This window comes from Festucalex cinctus, chromosome 11, assembly GCF_051991245.1.
Source record: "Festucalex cinctus isolate MCC-2025b chromosome 11, RoL_Fcin_1.0, whole genome shotgun sequence".
Lineage (NCBI taxonomy): Eukaryota > Metazoa > Chordata > Actinopteri > Syngnathiformes > Syngnathidae > Festucalex > Festucalex cinctus.
Window position 1 is genome coordinate 3,213,643 of NC_135421.1, and position 16,863 is coordinate 3,230,505.

At 38.9% G+C, this 16,863-nt stretch overlaps 2 protein-coding genes and 1 long non-coding RNA gene across 8 annotated transcripts in view; 1 reads left to right on the forward strand and 2 right to left on the reverse strand.

Moving 5' to 3' along the window:
• lmln (leishmanolysin-like (metallopeptidase M8 family)) overlaps nt 1-16,863 on the forward strand; it is a 216,887-nt gene that overhangs the window by 157,612 nt on the left and 42,412 nt on the right. The window lies entirely within an intron of this gene.
• LOC144030208 (uncharacterized) overlaps nt 1-16,863 on the reverse strand; it is a 114,284-nt gene that overhangs the window by 50,524 nt on the left and 46,897 nt on the right. The gene's annotated exons all lie outside the window — the stretch shown is intronic.
• The window catches only part of LOC144030207 (uncharacterized), a 53,225-nt gene continuing 52,522 nt past the window's right edge, over nt 16,161-16,863 (reverse strand). Inside the window, exon 5 of the mRNA XM_077536290.1 lies at nt 16,161-16,798. Coding sequence (XP_077392416.1) covers nt 16,641-16,798 — 158 coding nt within the window. The 3' untranslated portion in view covers nt 16,161-16,640. The remainder of the gene's footprint in view (nt 16,799-16,863) is intronic.

Below are 16,863 nucleotides of genomic sequence, written 5' to 3' on the forward strand. Positions count from 1 at the left end.
TCACAAACTTCGTGTTGTGACATCATGAAGGCCGAAACCCTAATCTGAGCAAATATGAGGTAGGTCCAGTTAACGTGTTTGGAGAAAAACGTAGAAGAAAATTTGTAAGAAAAAAAATTGCCACTAGGTGGCGCTATCAGTTAGATGAAATATAAGTCAGTAGATGTCTTTAGGGCTGGACTCTCATCAAATGTGTGAAATTTTGAGAAGATAGCATCATCTCGGTCAAGTTAATGCAGCTTTTATTTTCACGAAAAATCTTCAGACTTTGCGTCACCGTAGCGGCCACGCCCTTTGGTGAAAAGTTACAATATTCGGTGTGGGGCATGATCAACACCTTAAGGCTTTTCTGACCAATTTTCAAATGGATCCCTTCAACAAGCTCAGCACAGTAGCTAAAAACGTAAAGTATGACATTTATTGTAACCACTAGGTGGCGCTATATGTATAACTGAATTTTATCATATAGATGTTTTCAGGCCGTGACTATTACGTTGCCTGAGAAGTTTGAGATTTTTTGGAGCTTGAACATGGGAGTTATTAAGCATTTGCTCTTTCTGGACAAATGAAATTTTAAAGGCAATATTTGATGCCCCGCCCCCGTCATATAGTATTTCAAAAAGGCAAGATGTTTTGCCCAGTTGTTCTCTCAGGTCTTAAGATGATAAATGCCAAGTTTGAAGTCAATTGGATGAAAAATGTTTGCAAAGGGGGAAAAAGCATGACCACAGTGAATGTGCCAAAATAGGCCAAAATTGGACGTAAAAAAATTCATAGCTCACTTCCTGTACATTTTAGCTACATGGTCCCAATAGACTTTTTTGTGCGTCTCGGGGTGCTACACGTGCCTGCCAATTTTTGTTGCTCTAGCTCAAACGTGCCGGGCTTGGTTTTTATTTTTCTACGCTAGGGGGCGCTATCGAGTCGCATTGTTAGGACGACTTAATAATATCAAATTTTTCGCCGGGCCTGAGGAGTGTGCAAAGTTCGGTGAGTTTTCGTGAATGTTTAGGTACCCAAAATCGCGATCGTTTGCGGAGAATAAAGAAGAATAATAATAATAACTAGAGCTGCGAGCAGCTATAAAGGGCCCTCGCAACCCGTGCCACGTTGGGGTATTTGCACGTCGGGGTACTGGCACGTTAGGGTACTGTTTCATAAGAAACCGTCTAAATTGTAAATGTTTTGCCATGCTTTTTGTGTTTGTTCACATTGCTATGGAATGCTTTGTCGAGGTATTCGGCTGATAGGTATGCCTCCCAATATTCACACATCTAGCTGAATCATATAAAAAAAAAAAATTCTTTGCAAACAATGCATCGCTACAGCAAAGGCGTGCCACGTTGGGGTACTTGCACGTCGGGGTACTGGCACGTTGGGGTACTGTCAAATAGGACAAGGACCATCTAAAATGTTTTTGACAAGCCTTGTGTGTGCAAAGTTTAATCAAAACGCAAAATATGGTGCCAAATTCCCAAAATAAATTCAAAATGGCGGACTTCCTTTTAGGTTTAGCATACGGCTACAGAATACTTTTTGTAGGTCTTAAGCTAATAGGTATGCCTCCCAGTTTTCACAAATCTAGGTCAAGTCATCTTTAGTTGTGTATCGCTTGAATCATACAATTGGAAATGCTCCATAAAAATGCATAGAGGGCGCTATTGAGCACAACGTTGGGTTACTTGCACGTCAGGGTACTGGCACGTTGGGGTACTGTTACATGGAACAAGGACCATTTAAAATGTTAGTTTTTTCCATGCCTTGTCTGTGCAAAGTTTAATGAAGAAGGCCAAAAATTATGTATAATTCCCAAAATAAAATCAAAATAGCGGACTTCCTCTTTGGTTTGGCAAATGGCTACATAATACTTTTTTGTAGGTCTAGCATAATCATACAATCGGAAATGCTTCATAAAAAGGTCTAGAGGGCGCTATTTATTTCAAATTGCACAATAAATCTCTGAAAATTCATGTTCATGACAAGTCTGATGTGTTTGCAAAGTTCCATGAGTTTTCATGTGTATAAAAAAAAAAAGCAGCACTTGACAAACAATGCATTGCTATGGCAACAGCGTGTTACAAAATAAAAAACTTTCGATTACTTTGCATCTTAAACATCTTAAGATGAAACACACCAAGTTTGAAGACAGTCGGATAAATTTTGTAGGAGGGGTTCGTTAAAATATGACCCCTGAAAGTTTTTCCTTGCCCGGTTGGAGGGTTAGATCAGGGGATGTCGCAACTTGTTTGTGGTTAAGTGCTACAGAAGTAAATGTGTCTTAACAACCTCATGATTGAATGTGTTTTCAATTCTCTAGGATGTGATTGGATTGTATCAATTAAATGTTCTTATAACTGATTCAGTGAGTAGTAAAAATAGTGTGTCAAGTATAATGACATGAAATATAAGGAATACAAAAAACAAAACAAGAACCCTCTAAATTACACATTTTGTTCCAGGCTTTATGTGCGTGCATAGTTTGAGTATACACCTAGGTTTAGGCCAGGAGTGTTCAAACCTTTTGCAAAGAGGGCCGGGTATGGTAAGGTGAGAATGTGTGGGGCCTAATCAACCATTTAGTTTAGCCTGACATAATTTTTTTACATGCATATGTAAATATATATATGTGGACAAATGTGTACATATGTCTACAAATTTTTGTAGCTCGAGCTGCTTCGTCCAACTGGGAACGCTGCATTAAGAAGGATTGTTTTTTCCTTTGCCAACAGTGCATGCCACGGCAACAGCGTGCGACAAAATAAAAAGCTTTCAATAACTTTTCATCTTCAACATCTTAAGATGAATCACACCAAGTTTGGAGATGATCGGATAAACTCTGTAGGAGGAGTTCGTTAAAATAAGACCCCTATGAAATGGCCCAAAAAATGGCAACACGTTCCAAAGTAAATCAAAATGGCGGACTTCCTGTTCGGTTTAGCATATGGTTCAAAAAGAGTTTTTTGTACCTTGAGGGCTGTTACATATGTCTTTAAATTTTGGTAACTCTAGGTGAAACGTACAGCCGGGAATGCTTCATTAAGTAAGAATTTTGAAATGCAAAATTTGATGCCCCGCCTCTGGCGGACTTCCTGTTGGGTTTAGCATATGGCACCAACAGACTTTTTTGTAGGTCATAGTCTGTTACATATGTGTACCAATTTTCGTAGCTCTAGGTTAAACATACAACCGGCAATACTACGTTTAGTAAGAGTTTTGAAACTCTAAATTTGATGCCCCACCGCCGTCATATAGTATGTCGAAAACTTTAGATTTTTTACCATGGTGTTGTCCCAGGTCTTGAGATGGTACATCCCAAGTTTGAAGTCAATTGGATTAACCGTGTAGGAGAAGCAGGCAAAAGTATGACCCCTGTAAATGTGCAAAAATTGGCCAAAATTGGACATTTAAATACTCATATCTCACTTCCTGTCTATTTTAGGGTACACACATCAAAGAGGTTTTTGTTCATCTGGATGTGCTACAGGTGCCACACAATTTTCATAGCCGTCGGACAATCGTAGCGGGCCAGGGATCTGTTTAACCTATGTAGGTGGCGCTATGGAGCCATTTTTCTGTTATCACCTATGGCGACTTTAAAATATCAAATTTTTCGCCAGGCCTGACGTGTGTGTAAAGTTTGGTGAGTTTTCGTTCACGTTTAGTGTCTCAAAAATGTGATTGTTTGCGGAAAAGAATAATAACAAATAAAAAGAAGAAGAATAATAAGAATTCCTTGAAAAACAATAGGGACCTCGCAGCGGTCGCTGCTCGGGCCCTAATAATAATAATAATAATAATAATAACTAGAGCTGCGAGCAGCTATAAAGGGCCCTCGCAGCCCGGGCCACGTTGGGGTACTTGCACGTTGGGGTACTTGCACGTTGGGGTACTCGCACATTGGGGTACTGGCACATTAGGAGCAAAATTTCTTTGAACATGGCATGATAAACCTTTACATGTGAATTTTTTTTTTGCCAGGTGAGATGTGTGTGTGAAGCTCAATGTGTTTTGGTGATTGTCAAGATCTGCAAAAATCAGCTTCCTTTTTTAGGGAATGAGTTGACCTGACTGTTTTTTTTTTGCAAAAGTATGTATACCCATCATCGCTTGTACTCATTGCACAATGTTGCTTTTATTGTCCATAGAGGCGATCAAAAAAAAATGAAACTGAATAAAAAAACTACAGATGTTTGGATCGGTCTGATACCAGTGAACACCTTGAGTAGTGGAAAGTAAAAGAATATTCATAAATGACTTAGTTATAACACTTACAAGTTCACAAATTTTGTTCAAAATACCGTAAGTGGTTTTTTTTTTTTTTTTTTCGTTTTTTTGTTTTTAATGCCTCAAGGACTAGGTGGCGCAGTATTTATAACTAAATTTTGTCATAGAGATACCTTCAGGCCTTGACTATAAATATACATGTCAAGTTTGGGATTTTTTGAAGCATGTACCGGGGAGTTATTCAGCATATCCTTCATTCACGATACTGCTATTAACGTCAATAGAGGCTATCAAAAATAAATAAAACTAAATAAAAAATACGCATGTTTGGATAGGTCTGATGCTAGTGAACATTTTGAGTGGTTGAAAAGAAAAGAATATTCATAAATGACTTAGTTATCACACTTAGAATGAGTTTACATTTTTTGAACAAAATACCGTATGTGGGGTATTTTTTTGTTTTGCCTCAAGGGCTAGGTGGCGCTGCATATATAACTGAATGTTGTCATATAGATACCTTCAGGCCTTGACTCTAAACATACATGTCAAATTTGGGATTTTTTTGAGCATGTACCGGGGAGTTATTAAGCCTATCCTTTTTCATTGTGAAACACAAAATTTGATGCCCCGCCCTCATCATATAGTATTCCGAAAAGTCAAGATTTTTTCCCCCTGTCGTTGGCTCAGGTCTTGACATGGTCCAGGTCAAGTCTGAAGTCAGTCGGATGAAACGTGTAGGAGAAGTGGGCAAAAGTATGCCCCCTGTAAATGTGCTAAATTCGTAAAAAATGGGACATTCAAAAATTCGTAGCTCACTTCCTGTTTATTTTAGCACATGGGTCCAAGAGACGTTTTTGTAGGTCTTGGGCTCCCTCATACACCTAAAAATATTCGTCGTTTTTGCTTAAACGTACAACTGGGGCTGCTTCGTTAAAAACTTCTAGGGGGCGCTATTGAGTCATTTTTGTAAAAATAGCACAATCAACAATAAAATATTGCTCATTTTACCAGGCCAGATATGTGTGCCAAGTTTCATGAGTTTCTGTGCATGTTTAGACCCTCAAAACTGGCGTTGTTTTCTTGGCGAACAGCGCTTAGCCACGCCCACAGCAATTCACGAAAACTCACAACCTTCGTGTTGTGACACCATGAAGGCCGAAACCCTCATCTGAGCAAATATGAGGTAGGTCCAGTTAACGTGTTTGGAGAAAAACGTAGAAGAAAATTCGTTTAAAAAAAAATTGCCACTAGATGGCGCTATCAGTAAGATGAAATATAAGTTCGTAGATGTCTTAAGGGCTGGACTCTCATCAAATGTGTGAAATTTTGAGAAGATAGGATCATCTCGGTCAAGTTCATGCAGCTTTTATTGTCACGAAAAATTTTCGGACTTTGCGTCACCGTAGCGGCCACGCCCTTTGGCGAAAAGTTACAATATTCGGTGTGGGGCATGATCAACATCTTAAGGCTTTTCTGACCAATTTTCAACTGGATCCCTTCAACGAGCTCGGCACAGTAGCTAAAAACGTAAAGTATGACATTTATTGTTACCACTAGGTGGCGCTATATGTATAACTGAATTTTATCATATAGATGTTTTCAGGCCGTGACTATTACGTTGCCTGAGAAGTTTGAGATTTTTTGGAGCTTGAACATGGGAGTTATTCAGCATTTGCTCTTTCTGGACAAATGAAATTTTAAAGGCAATATTTGATGCCCCGCCCCCGTCATATAGTATTTCGAAAAGGCAAGATTTTTTGCCTAGTTGTTCTCTTAGGTCTTGAGATCATAAATGCCAAGTTTAAAGTCAATGGGATGAAAAATGTTTGCATAGGGGGAAAAAGTATGACCACAGTGAATGTGCCAAAATAGGCCAAAATTGGACATTAAAAAATTCATAGCTCACTTCCTGTACATTTTAGGAAATGGCTTCCACTGACTTTTTTGTGCGTCTCGGAGTGCTACACGTGCCTGCCAATTTTCGTAGCTCTAGCTCAAACGGGCCGGGATTGGTTTTTATTTTTCTAAGCTAGGTGGCGCTATAGAGTCGCGTTGTTATGACAACTACATAATATCAAATTTTTCGCCGGGCCCGAAGAGACTGCAAAGTTTGGTGAGTTTTCGTAAATGTTTAGGCCCTCAAAAATGCGATCGTTTGCGGAGAATAAAGAAGAAGAAGAAGAAGAAGAAGAAGAAGAATAACTAGAGCTGCGAGCAGCTATAAAGGGCCCTCGCAGCCCGGGCCACGTTGGGGTACTGGCACGTTGGGGTACTGGCATATTGGAAGCAAAATTTCTTTGAAAATGGCATAATAAACGTTTACATGTAGAATATTTTTTTTGCCAGTGTCTGTCAAGCTCAACGGACTTTAGTGATTGTTAAGACCTGCAAAAATCAGCATCCTTATTTATTTTTAGGCAATGAGTTGCCCTGATTGGTATTTTTTTGTAAAAGTGTATATACACATCATCGCTCGTTGTACTCATTGCACAATGTTTATTTTATTGTCCAAAGGGGCAATCAAAAATGAATAAAACAAAATGGAAACGTACATACGTTTGGATCGGTGTGAAGCCAGTGAACAATTTGAGTGGTGGAAACTAAAAGAATATTCATAAATGACTTAGTTATCACACTTAGAATGAGTGTACATTTTTTGTACAAAATACCGTATGTGGGGTATTTTTTTAATTTTTTTTATATAAGCCTCAACGGCTAGGTGGCGCTGTATTTATAACTGAATGTTGTCATAGAGATACCTTCAGGCCTTGATTATAAGCATACATGTCAAGTGTGGGATTTTTTTTATAGCATGTACCGTGGAGTTATTAAGCATATCCTTCATTCACGATATTGCTTTTAATGTCCATAGAGGCTATCAAAAATAAATAAAAATATATATATGTTTGGATAAGTCTGATGCCAGTGAACATTTTGAGTGGTGGAAACTAAAAGAATATTCATAAATGACTTCGTTATCACACTTAGAATGAGTTTACATTTTTTGTACAAAATACCGTATGTGGGGTATTTTTTTTTCATGCCTCAAGGGCTAGGTGGCGCTGCATATATAACTGAATGTTGTCATAGAGATAACTTCAGGCCTTGACGATAAACATACATGTCAAGTTTGGGATTTTTTGGAGCATGTACCGGGGAGTTATCAAGTATATCCTTTTTCATTGCGAAACACAAATTTTGATGCCACGCCCTCATCATATAGTATTTCGAAAAGTCAAGATTTTCCCCCCTGTCGTTGGCTCAGGTCTTGACATTGTCCAGGCCAAGTCTTAACTCAGTCGGATGAAACGTGGAGAAGAAGTGGGCAAAAGTATGCCCCCTGTAAATGTGCAAAAATCATTAAAAATGGGACATTCAAAAATTCGTAGCTCACTTCCTGTTCATTTTAGCATATGGGTCCAAGAGACTTTTATGTAGGTCTTGGGCTCCCTCATACACCTAAAATTTTTCGTAGATCTTGCTTAAACGTACAACCGGGGCTGCTTCGTTAAAATTTTCTAGGGGGCGCTATTGAGTCATTTTTGTAAAAATAGCACAATCAACATTAAAATATTGCTCATTTTACCAGGCCAGATGTGTGTGCCAAGTTTCATGAGTTTCTGTGCATGTTTAGACCCTCAAAACCGGCGTTGTTTTCTTGGCGAACAGCGCTTAGCCACGCCCACAGCAATTCACGAAAACTCACAAACTTCGTGTTGTGACATCATGAAGGCCGTAACCCTCATCTGAGCAAATCTGAGGTAGGTCCAGTTAACGTGTTTGGACAAAAACGTAGAAGAAAATTTGTAAGAAAAAAAAAATGCCACTAGGTGGCGCTATCAGTAAGATGAAATATAAGTTCGTAGATGTCTTTAGGGCTGGACTCTCATCAAATGTGTGAAATTTTGAGAAGATAGGATCATCTCGGTCAAGTTAATGCAGCTTTTATTGTCACGAAAAATCTTCAGACTTTGCGTCACCGTAGCGGCCACGCCCTTTGGCGAAAAGTTACAATATTCGGTGTGGGGCATGATCAACATCTTAAGGCTTTTCTGACCAATTTTCAACTGGATCCCTTCAACGAGCTCAGCACTGTAGCTAAAAATGTAAAGTATGACATTTATTGTTACCACTAGGTGGCACTATATGTATAACTGAATTTTATCATATAGATGTTTTCAGGCCGTGACTATTACGTTTTCTGAGAAGTTTGAGATTTTTCGGAGCTTGAACATGGGAGTTATTAAGCATTTGCTCTTTCTGGACAAATGAAATTTTCAAGGCAATATTTGATGCCCCGCCCCCGTCATATAGTATTTCAAAAAGTCAAGGTTTTTTGCCCAGTTGTTGTCTCAGGTCTTGAGATGATAAATGCCAATTTTGAAGTCAACTGGATGAAAAATGTTTGCAAAGGGGGAAAAAGCATGACCACAGTGAATGTGCCAAAATAGGCCAAAATTGGACATTAAAAAATTCATAGCTCATTTCCTGTACATTTTAGCTACATGGTCCCAATAGACTTTTTTGTGCGTCTCGGGGTGCTACACGTGCCTGCCAATTTTTGTTGCTCTAGCTCAAACGTGCCGGGCTTGGTTATTATTTTTCTACGCTAGGGGGTGCTATAGAGTCGCGTTGTTATGACGCCTTCATAATATCAAATTTTTCGCCGGGCCCGAAGAGTGCGCAAAGTTCGGTGAGTTTTCGTGAATGTTTAGGTACCCAAAATTGCGATCGTTTGCGGAGAATAAAGAAGAAGAAGAATAATAATAATAATAATAATAATAATAATAATAACTAGAGCTGCGAGCAGCTATAAAGGGCCCTCGCAACCCGGGCCACGTTGGGGTATATGCAAGTCGGGGGACTTGCACGTTGGGGTACTGTTAAATAGATAAGGACCATGGAAAATAGAAATGCATTTGCCGTGCCTTGTGTGTAAAAAGGTGCAGTAAAAGGCCAAAAATGATGCACAATTCCCAAAATAAATGCAAAAGTGTGGACTTTCTGATGTGTGTGCAAAGTTTCATGAAAAGTCGCTCGTTTGATATTCAAAACCAGCATCTGTTCATTTGAAAACATTGCATGGCACAGAGATGGTGTGTGATCAAATAAAAAGCTTTTTGATGACTCTTAATGTGGTGTCGCTGTGCAACACATATGTATTCATGACATAGTGAAGTATTGTGACAGTTTTGTAGGGTCCAGCAAACAGTAAATGTGTGACAGTTATTCAAGAAAAAATGTAGCTTTGAAGCAGGCTAACCAATGACATCATCTAAAGGGGAAAAAAGCACATGAGCAAGCATAGGTATAAGTAGAGGAGAAAAAGAGATGAAAGAAGTGCGAGAGATGGAACAGGAGAGGAATGCAGCTGTTTATGTATAGCTGTTGTAACAGGACAGATTAAATAACACTTTAACCTGGGGTTAACAGCGCCCTAGGACAGATAAACTCTTTAGTGTAAAAGTTTTCTGGGACAGATGAATCCCTTGGGGTCAAAGAGTTTGGGTTAGCACATAGTCTGTCTTAGGATAATGTAACCTCCATGGATGAATTAGTCCTAGGACGCTTTGACCTGCGGGCTAAAACTTCAGGGGGGTTAACCTGTCCTGTTATATTGTGATCATCGTCTTCGTGCATGTCCTCAGTGGCTTCTTCTGTCTGTGTGGCAGCATTTGATACATCTGTAGAACAAAAAAGAATGAAGAATCATGTTAGATCTGTGAAGTTTGGTTGTCTTAGGTGTAGTTTACAGAACAGTCGTGTGCATATTTTTAGCATGGTAGTGTCTTAATACAAATGCATATTATGTAATGCACTGTATATGGATATTACAGACGTAATATTTGACGGTGATCTTATATTCATAGTTTTTGCCCGTTAATAAATAATATAGCTAGTAAGTAATAAGACACGCAAAAATGGTATAGTTGAATCATCTGGGTCAAAAAGCAATGTTTTAGGATTGTGTGATGAAATGATGAATAAAAGTAAGGATACGACAGGTACATAAATGGTTATGTAAGTGTAACGTGTTGGTGCAAAACGTTGTGGTCGTGTTGCATGTTACTCAATGGCTGTGTGTGTCAAAACGAGTTTATTTGAAAGAATATACAAATATATACACACGGACATATATATTTATACAGTATAACAGTACCGCATGTATTGGTTTTAAGGAAAGAGTTGAAAAGCAGTGTTCAGAAAAAAGCATAAGACGCACAAAGTACCATTTCACTACATGTAATAAGTTGTCAAGTAGACATGTGAATTAAGTGGTTAAGATAGTGGCTACTGTGCAAGTAAGCTTCAATTGTCTCTAAAAGGTTAGCATATGTGTTCTACATGATATCAATGGCTAGACGTGCTCGTGGAGAAACATTACAAACAGAAAAACACACTAAAGGTGCCTTTAACAAACCTGTTAATAAATGAGAACTTAATACATATATGTATGGCATACTGTATATGATTGAGAAAGTTGTCCTGTTTAGTTTATGTATTGTATACTTACGGAAAAAAGTTGGCAATCTTTGCGTATGGAGATGATTAGAGGGTCTTTATCAAAAGAGAATTTGCTTGGTGATTTGTTCATGTTCTGTAGAAAAGCAAAGGAGTAGAAATAAATACAGTATCATACTTCATAAACATACAAGAAATTTGTAGCTGTATTAACCATTGTTGGTATTTGAAGTGATAATTTAGGAATAGAAGTGTAGTGATTGCAGAATTTATAGAGTCCTTACCTTGTATGACTTTGTAGATGGAAATGTCTTTTGTTGAAAGAGCTCTTTGTTGTCTACTATATATGCAAGGACAAGCATAAGTAGGTGTGGTTATGAAGTACTTGACCATTGAAATAAAGCAGTGGTATCAAATGTATGGACCGTGGTTTGGCTCAGGCCTGCAAAGGGGTTTAATGTGGCACAAGAGATAATCTTGTAAGGTACAAAAAATAATAATAATATAATAGGTATGCCTCTGAGTTTTCACAAATCTAGGTCAAGTCAAGTCATCTTTAGTTATTTCGCGCTTGAATCATCCAATCGGAAATGCTCCATAAAAAATGTATAGAGGGTGCGATTTATTGCAAATTGCACAAGAAATCTCTAAAAATTCATGTTAATGACAAGTCTGATGTGTGTGCAAAGTTTCACGAGTTTTCACACATGTATAGATAAAAAAAAACAAAGCAGCACTTTACTTGGCAACCAATGCATCGCTATAGCAGCAGCGTGCGACAAAATAAAAAACTTTCGATAAATTTGCATCTTAAACATCTTAAGATGAAACACACCAAGTTTGAACACGGTCGGATGAATTTTGTAGGAGGAGTTAAAATATGACCCCTAAAAAAGGCCACAAAAAAAGGCTACAAATCCCATCATAAATCAAAATGGCGGACTTCCTGTTTGGTTTAGCACATGGTTCCAAGAGACTTTTTTGTACATCGTGGGCTCTTATGTATGCCTCTAAATTATCATAGCGCTAGGTGAAACGTACAACCGGGAATGCTTCGTTAAAGAGGAGTTTTTTAGCTCAAAATGTGATGCCCGGCCCCTACGGGACTTCCTGTTGGTTTAGCACATGGCACCAAGAGACTTTTTTGTACATCGTGGGCTGTTACATTTGTCTCCAAATTTTCGTAGCTCTAGCTGCTTCGTACAACTGGGAATGCTTCATTAAGAAGGAATTTTTTCCTTTGCAAACTGTGCATGCCACGGCAACAGCGTGCGACAAAATAAAAAGCTTTCAATAACTTTTCATCTTCAACATCTTAAGATGAATCACACCAAGTTTGGAGATGATCGGATAAACTCTGTAGGAGGAGTTCGTTAAAATAAGACCCCTATGAAATGGCCCAAAAAATGGCAACACGTTCCAAAGTAAATCAAAATGGCGGACTTCCTGTTCGGTTTAGCATATGGTTCAAAAAGAGTTTTTTGTACCTTGAGGGCTGTTACATATGTCTTCAAATATTGGTAACTCTAGGTGAAATGTACAGCCGGGAATGCTTCATTAAGTTAGAATTTTGAAACACAAAATTTGATGCCTCGCCTCTGGCGGACTTCCTGTTAGGTTTAGCATATGGCACCAACAGGCTTTTTTGTAGATTATAGTCTGTTACATATGTGTACCAATTTTCGTAGCTCTAGATTAAACGTACCACCGGCAATGCTTCGTTAAGTAAGAATTTTGAAACTGTAAATGTGATGCCCCGCCACCGTCATATAGTATGTCAAAAACTTTAGATTTTTTACCATGATGTTGTCCCAGGTGTTGAGATGGTACAGCCCAAGTTTGAAGTCAATCGGGTTAACCGTGTAGGAGAAGCGGGCAAAAGTATGACCCCTGTAAATGTGCAAAAATGGGCCAAAATTGGACATTCAAATACTCATACCTCACTTCCTGTCTATTTTAGGGTACACATATCAAAGAGGTTTTTGTTCATCTGGATGTGCTACAGGTGCCACACAATTTTCGTAGCCATAGGACAATCGTAGCGGGACAGGGATCCGTTAAACCTATGTAGGTGGCGCTACAGAGCCATTTTTCTGTTATCATGTATGGCGACTTTAAAATATCAAATTTTTCGCCAGACCCGATCTGCGTGTAAAGTTTGGTGAGTTTTCGTTCATGTTTAGTGCCTCAAAAATGTGGTTGTTTGCGGAAAAGAATAATAACAAAGAAAAAGAAGAAGAAGAATAATAATAAGAATTCCTTCAGGAACAATAGGGACCTCGCAGCGGTCGCTGCTCGGGCCCTAATAATAATAATAATAATAATAATAATAATAATAATAATTTTTACAAAAACAATAGGGACCTCGCAGCGGTCGCTGCTCGGGCCCTAATAATAATAATTTTTACAAAAACAATAGGGACCTCGCAGCGGTCGCTGCTCGGGCCCTAATAATTCTTACAAAAACAAGAGGGACCTCGCAGCGGTCGCTGCTCGGGCCCTAATAATAATAATAATTTTTACAAAAACAATAGGGACCTCGCAGCGCTCGCTGCTCGGGCCCTAATAATAATAATTTTTACAAAAACAATAGGGACCTCGCAGCGGTCGCTGCTCGGGCCCTAACTAGAGCTGCGAGCAGCTATAAAGGGCCCTCGCAGCCCGGGCCACGTTGGGGTCCTTGCACGTTGTGGTACTTGCATGTTGGGGTACTGGCACATTGGGGTACTGGCATATTGGAAGCAAAATTTCTTTGAAAATGGCATAATAAACGTTTACATGTAGAATATTTTTTTGCCAGTGTGTGTGTCAAGCTCAACGGGTTTTGGTGATTGTTAAGACCTGCAAAAATCAGCGTCCTTTTTTATTTTTAGGCAATGAGTTGCCCTGATTGGTATTTTTTTGTAAAAGTGTATATACACATCATCGCTCGTTGTACTCATTGCACAATGTTACTTTTATTGTCCAAAGGGGCAATCAAAAATGAATAAAACAAAATGGAAACATACATACGTTTGGATCGGTGTCAAGCCAGTGAACAATTTGAGTGGTGGAAACTAAAAGAATATTCATAAATGACTTAGTTATCACACTTAGAATGAGTGTACATTTTTTGTACAAAATACCGTATGTGGGGTATTTTTTTATTTTTTTTTATATAAGCCTCAAGGGCTAGGTGGCGCTGTATTTATAACTGAATGTTGTCATAGAGATACCTTCAGGCCTTGATTATAAGCATACATGTCAAGTGTGGGATTTTTTTTGGAGCATGTACCGTGGAGTTATTAAGCATATCCTTCATTCACGATATTGCTTTTAATGTCCATAGAGGCTATCAAAAATAAATAAAAAAATATATATGTTTGGATAAGTCTGATGCCAGTGAACATTTTGAGTGGTGGAAACTAAAAGAATATTCATAAATGACTTCGTTATCACACTTAGAATGAATTTACATTTTTTGTACAAAATACCATATGTGGGGTATTTTTTTTTCATGCCTCAAGGGCTACGTGGCGCTGCATATATAACTGAATGTTGTCATAGAGATAACTTCAGGCCTTGACGATAAACATACATGTCAAGTTTGGGATTTTTTGGAGCATGTACCGGGGAGTTATCAAGCATATCCTTTTTCATTGCGAAACACAAATTTTGATGCCCCGCCCTCATCATATAGTATTTCGAAAAGTCAAAATTTTTCCCCTTGTCGTTGGCTCAGGTCTTGACATGGTCCAGGCCAAGTCTTAACTCAGTCGGATGAAACGTGTAGGAGAAGTGGGCAAAAGTCTGCCCCCTGTGAATGTGCAAAAATCGTCAAAAATGGGACATTCAAAAATTCGTAGCTCACTTCCTGTTCATTTTAGCATATGGGTACAAGAGACTTTTTTGTAGGTCTTGGGCTCCCTCATACACCTAAAAATATTCGTCGTTCTTGCTTAAACGTACAACCGGGGCTGCTTCGTTAAAGATTTCGAGGGGGCGCTATTGAGTCATTTTTGTAAAAATAGCACAATCAACAATAAAATATTGCTCATTTTACCAGGCCAGATGTGTGTGCCAAGTTTCATGAGTTTCTGTGCATGTTTAGACCCTCAAAACTGGCGTTGTTTTCTTGGCGAACAGCGCTTAGCCACACCCACAGCAATTCGCGAAAACTCACAAACTTCGTGTTGTGACATCATGAAGGCCGAAACCCTCATCTGAGCAAATATGAGGTAGGTCCAGTTAACGTGTTTGGAGAAAAACGTAGAAGAAAATTCGTAAGAAAAAAAATTGCCACTAGGTGGCGCTATCAGTTAGATGAAATATAAGTCAGTAGATGTCTTTAGGGCTGGACTCTCATCAAATGTGTGAAATTTTGAGAAGATAGGATCATCTCGGTCAAGTTAATGCAGCTTTTATTTTCACGAAAAATCTTCAGATTTTGCGTCACCGTAGCGGCCACGCCCTTTGGCGAAAAGTTACAATATTCGGTGTGGGGCATGATCAACATCTTAAGGCTTTTCTGACCAATTTTCAAATGGATCCCTTCAACAAGCTCAGCACAGTAGCTAAAAACGTAAAGTATGACATTTATTGTAACCACTAGGTGGCGCTATATGTATAACTGAATTTTATCATATAGATGTTTTCAGGCCGTGACTATTACGTTGCCTGAGAAGTTTGAGATTTTTTGGAGCTTGAACATGGGAGTTATTAAGCATTTGCTCTTTCTGGACAAATGAAATTTTAAAGGCAATATTTGATGCCCCGCCCCCGTCATATAGTATTTCAAAAAGGCAAGATGTTTTGCCCAGTTGTTCTCTCAGGTCTTGAGATGATAAATGCCAAGTTTGAAGTCAATTGGATGAAAAATGTTTGCAAAGGGGGAAAAAGCATGACCACAGTGAATGTGCCAAAATAGGCCAAAATTGGACATAAAAAAATTCATAGCTAACTACCTGTACATTTTAACTACATGGTCCCAATTGACTTTTTTGTGCGTCTCGGGGTGCTACACGTGCCTGCCAATTTTTGTTGCTCTAGCTCAAACGTGCCGGGCTTGGTTTTTATTTTTCTACGCTAGGGGGCGCTATCGAGTCGCATTGTTATGACGACTTAATAATATCAAATTTTTCGCCGGGCCTGAGGAGTGTGCAAAGTTCGGTGAGTTTTCGTGAATGTTTAGGTACCCAAAATCGCGATCGTTTGCGGAGAATAAAGAATAATAATAATAATAACTAGAGCTGCGAGCAGCTATAAAGGGCCCTCGCAACCCGGGCCACGTTGGGGTATATGCAGGTCGGGGGACTTGCACGTTGGGGTACTGTTAAATAGACAAGGACCATGGAAAATAGAAATGCATTTGCCGTGCCTTGTGTGTAAAAAGGTGCAGTAAAAGGCCAAAAATGATGCACAATTCCCAAAATAAATTCAAAAGTGTGGACTTTCTGATGTGTGTGCAAAGTTTCATGAAAAGTCGCTCGTTTGATATTCAAAACCAGCATCTGTTTATTTGAAAACATTGCATGGCACAGAGATGGTGTGTGATCAAATAAAAAGCTTTTTGATGACTCTTAATGTGGTGTCGCTGTGCAACACATATGTATTCATGACATAGTGAAGTATTGTGACAGTTTTGTAGGGTCCAGCAAACAGTAAATGTGTGACAGTTATTCAAGAAAAAATTTAGCTTTGAAGCAGGCTAACCAATGACATCATCTAAAGGGGAAAAAAGCACATGAGCAAGCATAGGTATAAGTAGAGCAGAAAAAGAGATGAAAGAAGTGCGAGAGATGGAACAGGAGAGGAATGCAGCTGTTTATGTATAGCTGTTGTAACAGGACAGATTAAATAACACTTTAACCTGGGGTTAACAGCGCCCTAGGACAGATAAACTCTTTAGTGTAAAAGTTTTCTGGGACAGATGAATCCCTTGGGGTCAAAGAGTTTGGGTTAGCACATAGTCTGTCTTAGGATAATGTAACCTCCATGGATGAATTAGTCCTAGGACGCTTTGACCTGCGGGCTAAAACTTCAGGGGGGTTAACCTGTCCTGTTATATTGTGATCATCGTCTTCGTGCATGTCCTCAGTGGCTTCTTCTGTCTGTGTGGCAGCATTTGATACATCTGTAGAACAAAAAAGAATGAAGAATCATGTTAGATCTGTGAAGTTTGGTTGTCTTAGGTGTAGT